This window comes from Cavia porcellus, unplaced genomic scaffold (genome assembly GCF_034190915.1).
Source record: "Cavia porcellus strain 051 isolate PalLab524CR breed Dunkin Hartley unplaced genomic scaffold, mCavPor4.1 scaffold_17, whole genome shotgun sequence".
NCBI lineage: Eukaryota > Metazoa > Chordata > Mammalia > Rodentia > Caviidae > Cavia > Cavia porcellus.
In genome coordinates, this window is record NW_026947500.1 from 5,130,401 (window position 1) to 5,150,489 (window position 20,089).

Genomic DNA, 20,089 nt, shown 5'->3' on the forward strand with positions numbered 1-20,089 from the left:
TGAGTTTGGGGACTCAGGTTATATGATGAAGAAGAAAGAAAGGGGCAAGGAGGACACAGGGAGAAGAGGGTGTTTTAACACTTACTGAGCCCCTGATGCTGTTTTATTATTGACAGCAATTGAGTAACACCTCCTGTTTACCAAGTCCTTTTTATAACTGGTTAGCTTAGTAGGTGATTTATATAGTTCTTCCAATAGCTTATCCTATCCATTCTTGAAACAAGAAGTTAGACATCAGTATTAACACTCAACTCCAGACCACACCTAATGAGCAAACAGCTGAACTAGAATTGAGAGGCAGCCAGGGGACTTGGCTTCCTTTGGAGAGGGTGAGGTTTCCTGGGGTTCCACTGAGATCCTACTTTTTCCCCAAGGAAAAGCCAGGCCCAAACATGGTTTTGAAACAAGAGGCAGGATCCTATTTTTCACCTCTTTAGTTCCTCTCTCTGGCTAGATTTATTCCTGATCTTTTGGGTCCTTCTCATTCTATTTCCCATAGTTTCCCCCACCCCAACTTGGTGTTAAAACCTATTTTCTCAGTGAAACAGATGTCAGCTTGCTTTTTCAAGGAAAGTAAATGGCAAAACTTTTTGCTAACTTATGGAGGGTTAATAGCCTCTGGTGGTCTATTGAAACAGAGTCTCATTTCCCCTCAGATTTTCAAAAAGAAAACCTTAATGCGGAAGGTGGCTTTCTGATCTTACGCACAAACACACACACGCACGCACACATGCATGCACGTGCACACACACACACAACCACATATACATAAAAAACTCCTTTGGGAGAATTATGGGAATATAAGCTTGACTATGTTTCCCAAACACTCTTTAAACAGTACCTGTGTATTACAGTGGGGCGTTTTCCCTCTACATTTGAATTTAAAATGCCTCTTAAAAGTTTTATCTCCAGAAGAAGTGGGGTACACTATAGTTGTTAAGCAGAGGTGTGGGAGAGTCAGATTTGGCTTTTTTTTTTTCCCTGTAGGGAATCAAACTCAAGGCCTTGCACTTATCAGGCAAGCACTGTGCCACTGAGCTAGATTCCCAGCCCAGATTTGGCTCTTTATGGGGATGACTTGGTAGTGAGGACTTTTACGGATGAACTGGGTTAAAGTTGATGCATGATAATGTTTGGCCAAGGAAATGGAGGAGCTACTGGGTTCATCTCTTAAGATCACAGAGCTATGAGTGATAGACATGTGTTGAGACAAAGTTGATAACGCATGACTTATCTGAATAACTTTCTCCAGTCTTATTTTTATTTATTCATTTGTTTTTAGGCACCAATTGACAATGGCTCAAAAATCACCAACTACCTTTTAGAATGGGATGAGGTAAGCATATTTTTGTCATCTAAAACACCATTTCAGAAATTAAATTGCTGAACAAATACCATCTTTTTCTTTTAAAAGAATACTAAGTACAGAGGTAAATATAGAGAAGAATTTAAGTCAGTAATTATTGAATATGGAAAAGAAAGGTGGATTAAAGTAGTGAAATGAATTGTGCACTAGCATATATTTACCTGACTGATTTACAAGCATTGCTACTAAAAGAAAGCCAAGGTGTAAGCTATCTGAGCCGCTCGTGCCCCTCCAGCCATTTTCTTTGTAGTAAGGATCCACTGCTTTGTCTTCTTGGCTGCCTGCACAGTTTTGGTAGCACAATCTGGCTGGAAAGCACACTGGTAACCCCTGGGGACTTGGAGATGTGTGCTGTGGCGTTGCCCTAGTGAGGCTGGAGCAGCACGTGGAGGTCTCCCTCCACCCACGTGCAACCCCTTGGGAGGTAGTGACTTCCCATGACACCCACCCTCCTGCCATCCATTGGCAGAGACCTTGAGATGGTGAGCAAGGTGAGTCTCCTTGAGCTCAGAGCCTCTCTGCCGACTGATGACCCCTGCACTTCTGAAATCTCAAGCAGCACACGCTGTAGAAGACTTTTGTTCCTACAAAGTTACTAAGCTTTTTGTTTCTGTAGTGTAATTTCATTCATTTCTTTTCTCATGCTTTGTTCTGCCGTTTTATGCTTGAACGAATAGGCCAAGAATTTTAAGAATAAAAAAATGTGAAATTTGAGGACAAATGCAAATGGTCTTCATGAAAATATTTTAGAAAGATATTTTAACCAAATATGAAATGAAAAATGTGAAATTCTCATGGTGAAATTTTGAAGTGAAAAGAAAGGCTCTTCCTTGGATTCTTCAGAAGCTTATTTGCTTACCTGGGTTACGCCTGAACATTCCGAATTCTACATTAATGGAAGAATCCTTGTGCATAGCTCAGACATACAGATTGGTGAAATCTCAGGCTGCACAGATGCACTTTACAGTTTAGGTGGATTTTATTGTGGAGCAATTTGATTGGAAAATGTAGCCACTGCTATAGCTCTTACAAATGCTTACAAAAGAACAATGTTGAAAAAACCCTTATGGACTTGTCAATGTATAGCAACATCTTCTCGTCCCCTGTTCCCTGTGAAGATGGCTGAGAGTTTAATGAAAGTTTGTTCTTACATGTTGATTCATTATACTGACCTGACGCTTTGTCTCATGTATTAAAGTTGTGTATCAAGACAGTTTACTGGTGATATCTGATGTCCTCTGAGGGTGGTGTGTGTGTGTATGTGTGTATCTGGGCTTTTTGCTGCTTCTCTGCCTGGGACCGTGACGCTCTGAAGTTACAGAAGGTCAGAGAAGTTGAATGTTTGAGTGGGAAACCTCTGAGGGAAATCCAGCAGGCAGTGTCAGTGGTGACCCAGTTGCCAGGTCTGTCACTTAGCACATGAAATGAAAGTCTCCTAGCTGAGAGATAGTGCGCTGAGGACTGAGGACAAGTGTCGGCCGCAGCCGTGCTTGATGACACTTCATGTCAGCAAAGCCCACTATGACCATTCTGCCTTCTCCTGCTTGGTGTATTCCCATCTTATCCTCTCTTATCTTCATTCTTTTCTCCCCCACCCTTTATACCTTTAAAACCTTGCAGATGTTGACGGTGCTGAGTTCTGCTGGAAATCCCAGGTTGACACCTGCCACAGACCCTTGGCCAGCCATGGATCCATTTAGGTTCCACCGCTCGATATTCACTGCCGGATTGCAGCTGCCCAGGGCCACACTCGCTAGCCGTCAGGCACAGTGGTCTCCCTGGTAGCAGAGGGCAACTGAAGGAGCACCAGGAGTAGGAAGTGGGAGTTTTGTTCTGACTTTGGATGAGTTAGCCCCTGGGCAGCTTCAGCTCTCTGGGCCTCAGTGAGCTGCATAGGAAGTGGTGGTGAGATGAGCCTCCCAGCTCATGTGCATTTACAGGATTTGTGCAGCCTCAAAGCAGGTTATTTGTAATTTTTCTGACAAGGGAATATTTGTAATCTTTTCCACTATTGTTTGGCCTACTCTTAGTAATTAGTTCAGCATTGATGGTGTATATACCTCAGTGCCCCACCATTGCACATTGTCCTATGAGGGGCACACGGCAGGGCAAGTAACGTCCTTGTAATAACTGAAATGTGATAACTGAAAAAGCCAACGTAGATATAGCCTCTTGCACTTTTTTGAACAGATTCAAATAAACAAACTTAGCCACATGCTTCTCAGATTTTTCTGCTCAGTGACTTCTTTGTTTCTATTATATTTCTTCTTCAGTAATTCCCCTAAAATATTAAAAGGCTCCTTGGGTTTCCTAGCAATGAAGATAAATGCAGTCATAACCAATTTATTCTTGGTCATCCTATTATTTTAGAGGTGAAGTTTCTGACCAAACAGTATATGTTTCTAAATTTAGAGTTCAGTTGGGGATCCAGAACCCTCTTGGGGTCAGCTCACCAAATTAGTCTATGAGTCCCTTAGTCCCAGGCCTTTGCATCAAGGAAAAAAAGGAAATAATCAGACGAGGAGCACAGTGTGTGGCCTTCAGAAAGTGTGAGCAGGAGTCCCCGGCCGTCCCTCCGACCCCTTCTGCTGGGAGTGCCTGCAACAAGGTGCACCTGGCTTCAGGAACCCTTTCCAGACCTGCCCTGGTGGAGTACAGGGGGCAGGGAATAGGATAGGAGCAAGATAAATTTCTCGAATCACTGCTGCTCTCCTCTCTGTGTCTACCTGTCACAGCCATATACCTATAGCCTTTCGCTTGCCCAGAGGGCAGAAAAAAACAATCTTAGAGTGCACAAGACTTTGGGGAAGAGTGGAGGAGCAACTCCCTGCCTGGGCGGGAGATGGGCAGTCTCAGATGGTTGTGCTCAGGAGGAACACTCTGCCTGTCTCCTCACTGGCCTGCGAATCTTGACTTTGAGATAAGGTCGCCCCTCCCCATGGATGCCATCACTCCTATCTGATGTCTCCCATGACTGATGTTTTCATTGCCCTATAACAGCACTAACTAGAGTTCCAGGAAACTTGATGGCATTGCTCCATTTGTAATCACCTTCCTATATGACTAGGGTAAAATCATGAGTGTTGATAAAATAAGAGCACAGGCCATCAAGCCTCGCTTTCAAGCCTTTCAGAAAAAGACATTCACGAATGAAAGAGCAGCAGCCATTATTTCTGCTAAGGATGGCAGTGCTGTGTTGAGTTGGCCTTTTGGGGAAGTTCCACCTTAGTTAATAGCTAATCAATCGTGTGCTTTCTTCTATAAGCATCTGCATAGATGAGGTCCAATGGAGAACTGAAAACAGAAGTTTGTGCAGTGCAGGGGGAGCTGGTAACACTGTCTCATTCCAGTTCATTGTCATTGATTTCATGTTACTGTGACATAGAATTCACCTGAGAGTTACTGAGGATAGTTCTATAAATAGTAGCTACCTGTTTCTCTCCGTTAGGAACAAACTACATAATCCCATAATTTTGAAGCAGTGTAGAGTTAACCTGCTATGAAATGATAATGAGCAACTAAAAATGGAGCATTCAGTTATCTCTGGCTTTGCAGATGTGGTATCAGTTTCGATTCTCAACTGCCTCACATCAGTGTTCATTATGTAAAAAGGTGTGGCCAAGTACCTATGTTGCGGTGACACCGGAATCTCAGTGCCATGTGACAGCTCTGAGATTTTGAAGATCTCTAGCCACTAATTTCTCCATGACGAGATTCCCGTTATGCAGAAAGACAGAAGGTATTTTTAAGGTAGTGTTTTACTTAACTTTTGATTGTGTCACCTCTGCATTTTAATGTATTTCTGGTCACAGTGCATCTCCCACACTATGTTTGCATTTTAATCTGTAAGTAATCATTCTTGCAGAAAGTAGATATGAAATCTTTAAGGATTTATTTCTGCTAAATTTATGTGTTAAATATTTTTAAACCTCTTTGAAAGAGGAGAAAGCTTAGCATTTAAAACAAAACAGTAAAACAGTGTTTATGTGCTAGATTTTTTCAAGGTTGGGTTCTGTCCCGTAACAAAGAGAATTGGCGCGAGGTGAGCATAGGTAGTACTTACTCCCCTGTGTGCCCTTTTGACTACCCTTGCAGAAGGCAAGGCATCGTTTCCTGTTAAATCAGCCCCTAGTATTGCTTCTCTGTTTCGTGACATGTCAGTGTCTAGTAGAGCTGGTGGTTTTTCTGTGGCAGAAGCCATCCAGGTAGGATTAAGGCTATAAAGGCAGGAAGGGGCTTTTAGGAAGAAGATTTAGGAACCTTTGGATTGAAACTCTCAACTGGATTAATGCCTTCTCAGTCCGTTTTAAGGTTCCTAAATAGAGGATGATCTATCTGATCTTTTCTTAAAAACTTGAGAAATGGGGTACATTTCATGGTCACATGAGAACTTTGTCTTTTGTTTTAGAAAGAAGAGTTCTGTAAAGGAAACATTTGTAGAAACTTACATTACCTTCTTAGATACTGCTCTAATTTGTGTCATAGAACACTGACTGGCACTGTTGTTAGACCTGCAGAGCAGATGCAGTTCTCCTGAGGTTGTCCTGTGAATATGTGGCATGGATTCATAGTCATGGTATTTACCAGTGATAATGGTGTTCCTCTAGAGAGGCTGGTTTAATGATAGTTTGTGTCATCTCTTAACTGATCATGGGTCCTCAAGCAAGCAATTTAACTCCCAAGTCTCAGGCTCTCTACTTGAAAAATAGTGTCCATCATGTCCTAGGTAGGTTAATACTGGATGAGATAATTTGGGCAATAGAAGATTCAGTACAGCAATTTTTCCATGTTGTTGATATAAGTCCACATAAGCAGGTGTTAAGGCCTGAGGTAGAAGCAGTCGATAGGAGGATTTTATGAAAGGAAATGGTTTTATGAAAGAGTAGCCCTAATATTAGAGTTGCTCTTTGGAACTAAACAGAAACTGATATCTGCGCTACATATAGATGTTAATGTGCTATTAGTTTAGCTTCTGGCCATGACACATAGACAGTCTGTGCAAGAACCAGGAAAATAGCTTTGTGAGAATGTGACTAATGGAGTTCCCGAGAATCTGCCGTACATGTGATTCAGCTAGCCAGAAGAAAGTGCACATCTAACCTAGGGGACTTAGAACAGAGTGAGCTATCTATCATGGAAATCAAGGGAAGCGAGATGTGAATCAGAGACAGAAAGGGCGGGCAGCAGGTAGAGCCTGTAGCCGCTGGGAAACTGGAAACAGGCCAGGTGAGGCATGCCCAGCAGCCCCATGGCAGAAACTTCCTGGTGTAGGTGGCTGCGTTTTAGCCTAGTGGACCTCTAGCTCGGGAGAGGAGCCACCTAGCTCCACCTAGCAAGCCTGAGCTTGCCCCAGAGGAGGAATTCGGTGACTTACATATCAGTGAGATGCTTGTTTAACTTGGGGTTAGTAATCTCTCGGAGAGCTCGTTGTCATGAGTGAAGTTATACTTTCTGGCTAGATGACAGCCATTCTGGGAATTAAGGCAAGTAGAGTGTCAGCAAACAGAGTGACTCCCTAGATCCCATACAGTGGGGGCGCAGAGCCACCATGAGACTTGCTTGACTTCACAGTGCACCGTGCTGGTTCTGTGAGGAAAACCAGGAACCTGTTTCCATTCCCCAGCTCATGCCCGTGCCTGGTAGGACGTAGCTGGAAGCTGCCGCTGCCCAGACCCACATAGTTCATGTCATTCTGGACTTTTATCCTTGTAGGATTAGAGTGAATCTTAGGTCCCTCTGGTATGCGGCCCATCTGAGACCACCTTTCACACGGGCTAACCCTGTGACCTGGTCAAATGACAGTGTTTCGTCATTGCTGCAGACCTCACTACCACATCCAAAGGTGGTTTCAGAGAGCCTGGGGAACCGCTGCCCCTACTCTAATGGTCACTGAAGGAAACCAGGCCGGGAAGGATTTAGGGACACCAAGGCAGAGTTAAAAGGAAGCCCTGCTATCCCCAGTCATCAGAGACCTGAAGCAGGTTTTCTCCCTGCCGTTCACCATTTGTCCTGTGTGCAGGATGGGCTTGTAGGTTGGGACAGCAAACTTTGTAGAGAACTTCTGTCTAAGGCTAAATCACAAATGCTTATCTTAGTTCCTAGCACCAAATTTGTCAATTTACTCTGCCAACTGGTGGCCAACTGGATGGCAGCTGCCGTGGGCCTTGGCTAGTTGGATGAAATCAAGCCCATTTGTCCCTTGGTTGCTTTGAAAGTTGTATCGGCAACTTGTTCTAAAGTTACCACCTCTGCTCCTTGCCTCCTCTTTCCCTAGGATGATGTAAACACATTGATCTTATTGAAAAGCACTTGATACCTGATGAACTGGTATATATTGGGGGAGTAGAAAGTGTGTTATTTAAATCAGGATCTGAAGCTCATCTTTGGCTGTTTTTGGTAGCTAATCTTCTAATAACAGCACTTGTTTTCTAGGGAGTAAAATGCATGCAGTTTATTTACTAAGCTGCAACCACAAATCATCACATCTCCTTTTCTTACCTTTCCTTCTGTAGCACTGTGCTCAGTAAAGTGAAAGAAATGTCCCTGAGGGGAAGGGGCAACCCTCCAGGTCTCATATACTTATGCCAAACATGTACATACTCTTATTTCTCAAGCCAACATTTATCTTTGATATCTCCTAGGGTCGACTAGTGCTGGAACAAATACTAAATATAGACACTGAACCAGACTAAATCTCAAAGCCTGGCATTAGTTTAGTTGGGCAGCACAGCTTTACTTTTCATTTGATTTATTGTTGTGTTTCTGACAGGTCAAACTGTTGTTGGAAGGAGTGTCTGGCCCAGAATCAATTCATCCATGTCTAGCCGAAGCAGCTATCGGCCACACACACGATAACTGATAACCAAATTCATGTAACGTATTTAGCAGGCAGTTAACCAGCGTGGCAAGCTCAGCTCAGGAAGGCAGCGCTATTAAAAGATGGGGGCAGTGGAAAGGGGCCACAGACCAAAAAACACCAGAAAAGCTACCAGCACCTGGCTAGAGGAAGCCAGCTCCCCATTCTTTGTATGCCAGGAATGAAGGTGTTATGAAAAGAAATGGGAAGGATCAGTTCCAACCTATTAATTTTAAGGCAATTGAAAAAATAAAGCCCAGCCAAGTTCATCTGTGAATGCCAACAGTGTTAGAAATACCAACTTCCAGTGTTGTTACTGCCAGGCTGGTTGGGAAAGTTAGCCAGGGTAGCCACAGCTCCCACAGTCTACTGAGTTTCTTGGGCAGGAAGACACTGTAACCTGAATTAATGCGATATGTACACGTTGTAAGTATGGAATGTTTTATGTAAAGAACCCAAGCTATGTGCAGGAGTTCAGTTCCCTTAACAGACAGCAGCCCAGCCAGAGAATTCATCTTCCCAAGTACTAAAGATAGCTCTTAAGAAAACATTGAATTAGTAAAGAAAAACTGACTTGAAAGTTTCTTTTTTTTAAATACTGTTTTCACTGTTGCAGTTACATTTTTTTGACAAATTAACGAAACCAATACTGTGTTGTTTTTAAGCATATTTTAACTTGAAAATAACTTAGTCACACTTTATGAACCAGACCAAATACTGTTTATGTACTTAGCTCCTAGTCTTCAAAAAGACTCATATATAAATTAGTTTCTCCATTAATTTCCTTTACATGTCTGTAAACAGATACCCAGAGAGGTGGAAACCTTGTTTCATGTTTTATTGGTTTACTTTGTGATTGTAGGGTATGCGGTATCAAAAGACTATTATATGACTATATTTTAAAATCTCTTCAGGTTTTTTGAAACTTGGGATAGCATTATTAAAAATCTTAATTTAGTCTAAAGTGTATAATTAATCCATAAAATAATTGTTACATTCTTTTCTGTGTAGCCATTAAACAATTACATTTTAAATATTCCTGAAGCTCTCTCATCTCACCCATGTCTTTCTGTGTTTGGGCCCTTTCACAATCTGGCAAAAAGTAGATGTTACTGCTTTCTTCAGAGTTTAACAAGACCGGCATAGGACCTAGAACAATATCTGGACTCCTATAATTAGCACTTGTAACAAAATATAGGATCCTGCTGAGAAGTAAGAATGAGAATTGGACAGAAGGGAAGGAGATGATGACAGTGTGAAATATTCTGTGTTACACTGGAACTTTCCCCTAAAGATGGTGACCACTTGCTTGGCTATATTCATATAAATAGAAGTCCAGGCTGCCTGGTGAGCTCTGGCACATAACTGTGATGCCCTTAGAAGATGGGGCTTTATGAAACACAGGCAAGAACAGAAAACAAGTACAACTGGTGGGGTAAAGCATGTAGATAGTAGCCAAAGTATTTTTTTTTTTTTCAATAAAGAGAAAGAGGCAAAATGGCACCCAGGGCTGGGAAGAATGTGTCTGGTATATCTGTGAACTTGAGCCAAGTGGCTGGCAAGTCAGGTCTCTTCCTGGAGAGCAGTTTCATCCAGAAGTAGGTTATAAGCACCTGGGCTTTGGTCAGAAAACAATTTCCCAGGGTGATAAATTGGTGCTCCCACGCTAGATCTAGGTGTGAATCAATGGTAGGTTAGCAAGTTCTGTGAGTTCAGTTGAGTGGGAAGAGGAATACTTAGCTTGAAAAAGGAAACAATCCAGGTTTGTAATAAATCACCCCTTGTCAAATTGAGCACCTTAAGGTCTATCTGTGCATAATTGGCTTGTACTCAAAGGTTTCTGCACATTCTAGTAAAGATTAACCTTGCCCTTGAGTGAACTCAGTGTGATGTGTAGAAACATGTATTTGGCCATGCCCAAGAGCATGGAGTGGAAGCAGGCCAGTGAACCCTGAAAATCCTCCAGTTGTTGTTTTACAGACTCTGGCAGTAAGTTAGGCAAGAGCACCCTGAGAAGTTTCACTGATTCATGTCAGACAAGGTCTGTAGCCTGGTGGCTACGTCTAGACCCGAGTGAGCAAGATGTGCATTTTGAGCCTCCTCTCACCAGTTTCTCTAATTGAGCTGATGATTGCTTTTCTTCCCTGCCAAGGACAGGAACTCCGATCTCATCGTAGGGGGATTCTGATGCTGACTGGGTACATGCTGCAGATCTGATCCACTTGAGTCCAGGGACTGCTGTCATCTTCCCTATGGGCCAGCTTCTGGGTCCTTGGACCTGCTTCCCCCTACTGTCCTCTGTCAGCCACACAAGTGGCCTAGCAGTAGTGGCTGGTCAGCATTAGGCCTGGCCTGTGGCAGACCCTGCCGCCTCCAGTGGACCAGATTATTGGTGTCACTGTTTCCATGAAGGCATATTTTAGTATGTGAACAATGGGCTCGTGCAAAATAGTAAAAAAAAAAAACAATTTTAAGTAAAACTAGCATATCTCAGTAATCCTGTGTAGTTTGGGTTAGATTTTATTGAAAGAGGGACTATGCCATAGATTATAATCTCTCAAAATCATTTATTTTTAATAGTACATGTTTGTAGTACATAATAATTACATTTATTGTGTAGAGTTGGTACATGTACATGTAACATTTTAATTTTTTTAAAGAGGAAGAAATACCAGAACATAAACAAAAGAAACAAATAACAAGAAAAACACCAAAACAGTACTGATAAAGGATTTAAAGACAAGATGCTAGGAATTTAGCAGTGGTTGTTATATTGCGTATTGTTATCTTCAAAAGAAATGCTCAGTTTACCAGACATGAGCATACAGAATTTATCAAACAGTATGAGAACTGTTTCCTTGAATCTCAAAATCATTTAGAGCTGTACTATCTATAAGATACTAAAGTTGTTTTATAAACTTTACTGATAGTATCAGCTGAGACATATTTAATTTCTGATAGAAAATGGTAAACATTTACACTGTCAGTTTATAGAAATCTTTCAGTCTTCTCAAACATTATCATTGTTATTAATTTTTTAACTATTTCTGTCAATAAAAACTAGTTAATACTTAATGCTGTTTGTTGGTTGAGACTTCATAGTTTATGATAAATAATAAATATAAAAAAATTCTCTTTTTGAGGTTGAAGGGGTTGTACCCCCAGGGCCTGGCATATGCTAAGCAAGTGTTGCACCTCTAAATTACACTTTTGTTTCTTTGTTTAAAAAAAAAATTTGAGTGAGGTCTTATTAAATTGCTCGGGTTGGATTCGAATTTCCACTCACCTGCTGCTTTAACTCTTGTGTACTTTTGAACACATACTTTCTCTGATACTTAAGCTCCAGAGTCAACTAGGCATGCACAGGGGCCAGGCCAGCAGGGTAGAGGTACCACTGGACTGGATCAGTGGAGCCCGTGGCCTGCTCTGTCGCGTTGAACTCTTGGCTGGCAGTAGCTTTTGCATTGTGATGACTTTTGTGAATATTAATTATTTTTTCTTTCCAGATTCCACTCTTATATTAAGTCCATGTGACACACAAATACTGTCTTTATATTTGAAGAATTATTTTATTAGTCTATTTTATTAGCCTGTTTTCTCCTTTCTTGGCATTCTCCTTAACATCTAAACTTTTTTAGTTTTAATTTTTTAACCTATGATGTACTTTTAACCCCCTTCGACTACACAGACAATATTTAATATCAGGATTCCAGCAACACTTCTTTCTACATGTTTCTAAGTTTCATGCAAACAGTGTTAAGATGGAAAATTTGGCATGCTTTGTCTAAAAAAGTTGGAGTTTGATTAGCAGTTGTTCCTGCTAGTGAAGTAGATTTTTGCAGTCTAGTAGAATGTTTTGAAGTCCTATCATGCTTATTTCCTCAATTCTTTAGTGGGCTTGAATTATACTGCCTTTCAAAGGAGAAATTTCTTTCCTGTTGTTGATGCCTCCCTACTCTTTCTTATGTAAGCCATGATCTTTTTTTTTTTTTAAACCATATTAAAGCAAATTAACCCAGTAAGGAACAGACAGGCTTTTATTTACTGGCTGTAGTTCTAAGCACCAGAAATGGACAAAGGAGACCAAACAAAGAAGTAGGAAAAATAAGGCATTGAAGGGGAGCCAACATGTTTTGGAAGGGATGATAGCTTCCGTGGCGGCAGGATGTGCCTTTCCTGCACTGTTTACTCTTGAGTTCAGAAATAGAGGAGGAAAGAAGGTGGATCGTGCTACAGCCTGAAATGGATACAAAAACACATTAGGCCTCACGTAGAGTGTAATCAGACACTGAGTGTAATTATGCAAATGTATGCATAAGCAGTTGTCCCATGCATAAATCCTCTGTATCAACCTTACCATTCAAGGTTAAAGAAGGTCACGATTCCCTGGCTACCCAGCAGCTTTGCTCAGGTACCAACTACAGTTACTCCGCTTTACCTTTTGTTCCTCCACAGTTGGACCTGACTGCACTTTGAACCTTTGACAAAACTGAAAGCTCTTTAAGATGTCTCTTCCCAGCCGAGGGAAAAGGCGACCTTGCTTGGGGACGTGATGGGGTGTTATGAGGATGAATGTAGCATAGTGGCTTTTAATCTGTTCACCTTAGTGACTTTAGGTTGGTTGTGTGTTTATCATACTTCACCTGGAGTGTATCTTAGTAATCATTTAGATGCCTGCTTATAGGAAGAGAATGCTTAAATTAGCTGAGTGGGAAAATGTGCTTGCTTTGTTCTTTATAAAATAAACTGCAAATTTCAAACATACTTCTGAAGGTCCAGGCCTGATTGATTATTTAGTATTAGCATGTGGTTTTGTTTGGTATGAATGTAGATAACATGACAATTTCGATTTTAGGCAGGAAATATTTTTCTGGCAGACTGCTACTATGAGTCGTCCATGCTTCTGAGCAGGGCATAGCATTGTCAGGTTTTTTGCCTTAGCTATAGGTCTATTAACAGACTTAACTGCTTTATTTTTACTTTAAACAATTTGAAACATCCTGCAAGGATAGGAAGACATTAAAAATACATTCCTTGTTTCATAAGAAATGTGAAGTGATTGTAGTATACATAGATAAATTCAACTGGTGTTCCATGTGGGTTTTTTTGTCTTTGATTTTTTTTATTAATATATGTTTGCCACATGTAATTATTGTGGAGAATTACTACATATATGTATCACATTTCAATTCTGGGAGTAAAGATTAATTTCCCAGGCTGTCCAAAGCACTGTTAGGAGGTGAAAAAGATTCGGAGGCATGTTACTAATATTTAGGATGATTAGCAAGCAGTGCCCTGGCTCTGGAATGTCCATGTGTCGTGGTTGGGCCAGGATGGCAGAGAGAGGAGCTGTGCTTGGTGTGGTATGCTCAGTGCAAACACTGGTCCTCTCGCCGATGAGGGTTCCTTGATCGGCTGTGCAGTTTCAGAGCGAGGGAAATGCTCAGGGGATCCCTCCATGGCTGCAGGCAGACTCTCCATTGATTGAATTAGACAATTTTGACTCACAGCAGGGAGAAGGGGATGTTAGAAATGGTATGATTTTTTTTTAAAACTGGATTACCTGTGTCTCTTATGGAATTTTGTTTAGAATGCTCCTTCATTTTATTACAGGTATTTGCTTGAAAGAATTTGCATATATTATCTTGTTTTCTTCTAGGGAAAAAGAAACAGTGGTTTCAGACAATGCTTCTTTGGGAGCCAGAAGCACTGCAAGCTGACAAAGCTTTGTCCGGCTATGGGGTACACGTTCCGGCTGGCCGCCCGGAATGACATCGGCACCAGGTATGCCGCCGTTACCCTCCACCCTTCTGCCTTAGGTGGTGAATCTGGGCCTTCTTTCACATTGCTGGCAGGTGTGGGCGAGCCCACCGCCTCTGCATTGCAGCAGCTTGAGCTTCGCTCAAGGGAAGGAAACCTCTTCCAGGGTAAAAGGCACCGCGGCCTCTGTGATCTTCAAGCTCTGTTAACCTAACCCCACCTGCTGGGTGTCTCAGAACCAAGGCGAAGGTGGTGGTACAGGCTGTGAAAGGAACTCCTCGTGGGGCCTTATTTCCTGGGATCATGTGCTTTTTTCTTTCATCACTTCACACTTGTCTTTCATTTGGCTTTTTGGTTCTGCGAGTCATTCATGATACAGAGAAAGGGGTCTTTGCATGTCATTGTTGTGAAGCCCAGGGCGGATACTCCCGGGATTAGAGAAAGTGGGGGCTGGCTTGGCTTCCAGAGCTTGTTCAGGGTTGCAGGAGAAGGGCAAGAACAGGTATACAATCAGGCACCCTGTGATTAGAGAGATTTTAAAAGGGCTACACTGCAATAGTGGGCAAATCGTCTTTCATTATCGCTTATTGAAAATCTCAAAGATTCAGCCCTGCAGTGGCTCCCAGCATCCTCTCCAGCCTGAAGAACCTTCTTTTTAGCATCACGAAGTTTTGCAGGACTGCCTGAAACCCCACATGGCAACCCTTGTAGTTCTAAGAGTTCCCTGGTTAAAAATTCACAGTGACAGAGGCTTCTGTGGCACAGGGGTTTTTCACTGAGTTGGAAATACCCTCAAACTTTTGAAAAGCAGGACTGTATCTATTTGTAAATCATTTTTTATCAACAAATAGTGGATAAAACGCACGTTGATTTGGAGACTCCTTAGTAACTGTGACTCAGCTGGAATAAATGTGGCGCTATGCTGCATTTTCCACTCAGTGCTCCTGCAAGGAAAGTAAATGGTTAGTAGATTGTCCTCGAAGTCAGTGTGGTTTCCTAAAAGCAGACAACAGAAGAAAACAGAGCAAGTGAAAACTGTAGGGAATGTCATCAAAGAATGCTGGCTTGCCTCTGTTTTTTACGAGCTTGCCCAACCCCAACGTTTCACCCCAACCAAATGGGCTTGTGTGTAGCTTCTGTTCCTCTTTTTAAACACCAGGACCCCTCACATGCATCTAAACACATGTCTCCTGGTGTTCATCTCTCTGCAGTGGTTATAGCCAAGAGGTGGTGTGTTACACACTAGGAAACATCCCTCAGATGCCGTCTGCACCCAGACTCGTTCGAGCTGGTGTCACATGGGTCACGCTGCAGTGGAATAAGCCAGAGGGCTGTTCACCCGAGGAAGCAATCACATACACCCTGGAAATACAGGAGGATGAAAATGTGAGTTTTGCTTGTCTTCTACCCGTTCATGTGTTCTGTACAAATCAGCATTATCATCTCATCTGGGCACCATGAAATCAGATTAGCTACGTAAGCTCAGGACAGAAGTCTTTAGTTTCTACCACTACTGCTAATAGCAACCTGTTCTCCCCTGTCTCAGGAAAAGCCTTACAGTGGGGTAAGCAAAAACCTCTTTGAGTAATCCATGCGCCTTATAGCATCAGTTAGCAGATCCTCTTAACTGTTCCCTCAAAAATTACCCAGGAGTCTAACAGTTTTTCACCAGCCCCTCTGCTCAAATGACCTTTTACAAGTCACCTTTGGCTTAGCCCTGGATTATCACATTGGCATCTTCATACCTGGTCACTCTGATTGTAGCCTGCCCTCACACACCATCTGAATGTTCCTTCGAAAGACAAATAGATCATCTCCATGCCCTGCCCAGGATCTCCCCACTGTGGCACCCTCTCCCTCCAAGAGCGAAGCCGGAGCTCTTTTTTGCCTACATGGTCCTATGGGGCTAGGCTCTCTGTCACTGCTCCTGTTCTTTCCAATGACATCTCTTGGCCCCGTGTGTCATTTGGGCCCCCACATGTGCACTAGTCTCATGGCCTCTGCAGTTCCTGTGCCCCTGGCTAAGGTATCCTTCCAGATACCTGTGACTCACTTCCCTCAGTCCTTTCAGGTGTCCTCTCCGATGAGACCTTGTAGGGCAGCCCTTGCCAGCCCCTCTGGAGCAGCATCATTGCCGAGATAATGAGGTGTTCAGTAGTTAGTGCTGTCCAGTGACGTCCTCCTAGATACATGTGGCTAAAGGCGCTTGAAACACGGGATGGGCCTGTGGGCTGGTTTTTTCTTGTACTAAAGTTGAATTTTTAAGAGGTAGGTGTGGCTACTGTATCTGGCCCATGAACTTCACTAGCTCTGCCACCCTCCTCTTACCCAGGTTTATTCATGTTGTAGCACTTAACACCAAGTGCCGCGCTATCTAACAAAGTGCTGGCTTCCCGTAGGCAGCACTGTGTGTTCTGGGCTGAATCCCTAGAGCTTAGAGTGCACCTGATGCACAGAAGCAGCTCAGTGATTTTGATGGGTGAATAATGAACAGTGGAGAATATTACTGATTGAGTTCCATGGATTCAATTGTTAGTGGAAAGATTTATCCTAGTGAAGGATTCTGCCCTTCCCTGTCTAAGCTGTCCTTTCTCTCTTGGCCAGAAGAGGACACTGGACACTCAGAAAACCTCAGCCACAGCATTTTACATAGCACAGTGCAGCATGCCAGCAGTGACTCCAATACTGTTGTTTCACAACAAATTTATTGTTAAATAAGTCTTTAAAAAAATACTCACTTCTTTGTCACAATAAAGTTGACCAGACCCAGAAGAAGTTACAGTGTGTGATACAGTGCAGCATCACTGCTTCTGAGGCTGTCTCCGCAGCAGCTGCTGACCACAGTCCGCCTCTGTCTCACTCATGACCCTGGGAAGAGGCAGTGGGACGGGCTTGTCACAAAGGAATGTCACACCAGGAGTTACGATATTGACATTTCTTTCTGGTTTTGGTTTTTCAGAATAACCTTTTCCACCCAAAATACACTGGAGAGGATTTAACTTGTACTGTGAAAAATCTCAAAAGAAGCACACAGTATAAATTCAGGGTGAGTTGATCATTTTGGTACCTGAACTACTTAAAAATGAAGCTCTGGTGTGTCTTCATTTATCATTTCAAATTAAGTCTGCAGGTTAAAAATGTGAAAGTTCACAGCACTTTCCCTTTTTAAAGTGACATTTGTACTTCAAAATGCATACCATCCTCTGATTTTAAAGACTACTTTGAGACAGGACATTACTACAATAAATGGCAGTCAATTGCTGGACAGCATGGCCAGTGACCGAGCCTGGGGACACCCCCGGCAGTGCTGAGTGCACACGGGTTGCTCATCTGCATGTTGCTCCTTTCTGTTTCATGTCTCTCCTTTTAAGCTGTCTTCTGTTTTGCTTTGTATTTTTTTTCTTTTGCCCAATTCTTTTTCTTTATCTGTTTTTATTGTCCTTTATTACCTACCCTGTCTCTACTTTGGTAATTAACAACCACCATAAATATTACCATAGGCTTTATGTCATAGCCAAAAAAGTGAACAACTTTGAGATCACTAAGCATCATATTGAATTCTATGCCACAGTGCTATTTACTAATCCTGTGCAAGGCACCATGTGTCCTAGTAGGACAGGCGTGCACTTAAGAGATGTAAGTTTGTTTTCTGATTTCATCCTTCCTGTCTAGTTTTAGGCTTGGGTTGGGTAATTTGGAACATGGTAATCACACAGTAAATATTTGTCAAATTATCAGGTAGACTTGTAACTATTTTGGGAAAATAGTAGTTTTAAAAAAAAAAATAACAACCTTGTTATTGGTGCTGGTTCCAGGAACATAGCTGTACTGCTAACGTTTCTCCAGAAGGTGGCGTAGCCTTACTCATCAATAGGTGCATTGCATTGTATCTGCATTTCCTAGCCTTTGTTTCCTACCACCAAACATTACAAAACAGGTAGTTACATGCTGATCTTATGTATGTCTTCCTGAAATGTCTTTAGCTGAAAGCCACCCTGTGGTTTTTGTTAATAATCAAATAGACAGAAAATGAATGACGGTAAAATAAACATGATTAAATCAGTACTTAATTTTAGAAGATGTCTGTTTGTCTGATCTTACCATGTTAAAAAGTACCTGTTGATTTTAAAATACCTGATAATGAAAGCATATTCATGATTTCTTGGTCATGCTATAGCTGACTGCTTCTAATATGGAAGGGAAGAGCTGTCCAAGTGAAGTTTTGGTTTGTACGACCAGTCCTGACAGGCCTGGACCTCCTACGAGACCCCTCATTAAAGGACCAGTCACATCTCATGGCTTCAGTGTCAAATGGGGTATGTGTGCTGCTGCTATTTCTTTTTATGACAGATTTTTCAAAGTTATTTTCAATGACAAGCCAAAAGGAAAAAATAAAGAAACCAGCATTATTTGTGGAGAATTGCGCGCATTTGAAATGTACATGTGAGAAACATCTGGAGAATTCCACAGATTAAAACGAACAATTCCATGAAAATGAAATTTTAATGTACAACTAAATTTTGATGGAAATTTAAGTGGGCAGTTTTAAGAGTTTATCATTTACTTAATGATTTTCCTGTGCTGTGCATTTTTATCCTTTTTAAAAATGTATTACTGACTGGAATGGAGTAGTTTCTGAATATATAATTCATTCTTCAATAGCCTTCTCTAAAAGCTGATAAAGTTTAATAGAAACATTTTACTTATAAAATTAATATTGAAAGTGAATTTCAAAATTCAGCTATAGCATAGTAAATTTTGATAATTTTTTTCACATTGTCATCATCTTAAACTTCAGGAAGTTTTCATACAGAGATTTATATGGGGTTTGTGGTTTATATGGGGCTTGTAGAGAGTTACTGAGGCAACAGATTACTTCAGTGGAATGTATATAACTGGAAGGATGATAAACAGTTGTAATTATATGTAGAGTTGTTACATGTGTAATTTTCACTAATGTCTATAATATTAACAAAAAGGCAAAATAAAAGTAGAAATCTAAAAATTTTACCTGGCAGCCAATTAATTGTAGGGAAAATTTAAAACATAGACCATTTTTTCTAATTGGTCACTAAGACATCTTACTTCAAGTTACCAATAACTTTGAGATAAAATTTATTAGGATCTGTATTTTCCTGAAAGGTAAGTATAGTTAAGAGGAACTGTAAAAATTTTGGTGTGCTTTTTGGCAGGCCATAAAGCTTTATCTCAGAAAATCCTAAAAATTCTTTTTAACACTGAATACTTACTTTGATTAGCTCTATGCTATCATGTTTTACTTTATATTATTGCTGTGAATCTATTACTGCAGTATATATGCAATAAATGGAAATACCAAGTGAAAGGAAGAAGAAAATAAATTTCCTAAATGTGTGTGTGTAAACTTAAGTCTCTTAAAAAAAAAATTCCTTTCAAAGAATACAGAGGAGGCAGACTGATGCTAGAGATAATTTATGTAAGTTTGCAAAATGATGCTGCAAGGTGTCTTTTGCACCGAGTTCCCGGGAGCCCTTGTACCCACGGTGCCTCATGGTGTGCTGAGAAGCTGCAGCTTCTCCTCAGACGGTCTGTGGTGAGCAGATCCTGGTTTCACATCAGTTTCACTACAGATATCAGCATTCACCTAGCTGTGAACAGATTCATTTCATTTAGAGGCTTTGTTTATAGAGCTGCCTTTGGGATTCTCCATGTAAATATAGTAACATAATTCTTAGAAGAATCAATTCATATTTTTGAGTTTTGTTCATGTTTCATTAAAGAAATGCTTTTTGACACATATAGCTCAAAGAAGTTTGAATAATCTGATCACATTCAGTCTCTTGGTTTGTTTTATTTTTCAAGGAAATAGTTATGTAAACTTAATTATTGTGTCTTTTTATCAAATCAGGAATTGAGGCAGTATAATGTGATAGCTTGTGTGTTCTAATAGTATTTTCCAGTAAAATTCAATACCCTACAATTACTGAGCAATATCTGTTTACTTCCCAGACCCTCCAAAAGACAATGGTGGCTCAGAAATTCTCAAGTACTTGTTGGAGATTACTGATGGAAATTCCGAAGGTGAAGTTTCTGGAAATTATTTTATACAAATGCAGTAGTAAGCCTTG

The 20,089-nt window shown here is 41.3% G+C and overlaps 1 protein-coding gene across 5 annotated transcripts in view; it reads left to right on the plus strand.

Annotated features, from left to right (window-relative positions):
* Positions 1-20,089, plus strand: part of Fndc3b (fibronectin type III domain containing 3B) — a 315,267-nt gene that overhangs the window by 244,861 nt on the left and 50,317 nt on the right. For all 5 annotated transcript variants that reach the window (XM_063227172.1, XM_063227176.1, XM_063227174.1 and 2 more), the window contains 6 exons: positions 1,283-1,336; positions 13,882-14,006; positions 15,194-15,368; positions 16,942-17,028; positions 18,160-18,298; positions 19,971-20,042. In XM_063227172.1, the coding sequence (XP_063083242.1) occupies positions 1,283-1,336; positions 13,882-14,006; positions 15,194-15,368; positions 16,942-17,028; positions 18,160-18,298; positions 19,971-20,042 (652 nt within the window). The remainder of the gene's footprint in view (positions 1-1,282; positions 1,337-13,881; positions 14,007-15,193; positions 15,369-16,941; positions 17,029-18,159; positions 18,299-19,970; positions 20,043-20,089) is intronic.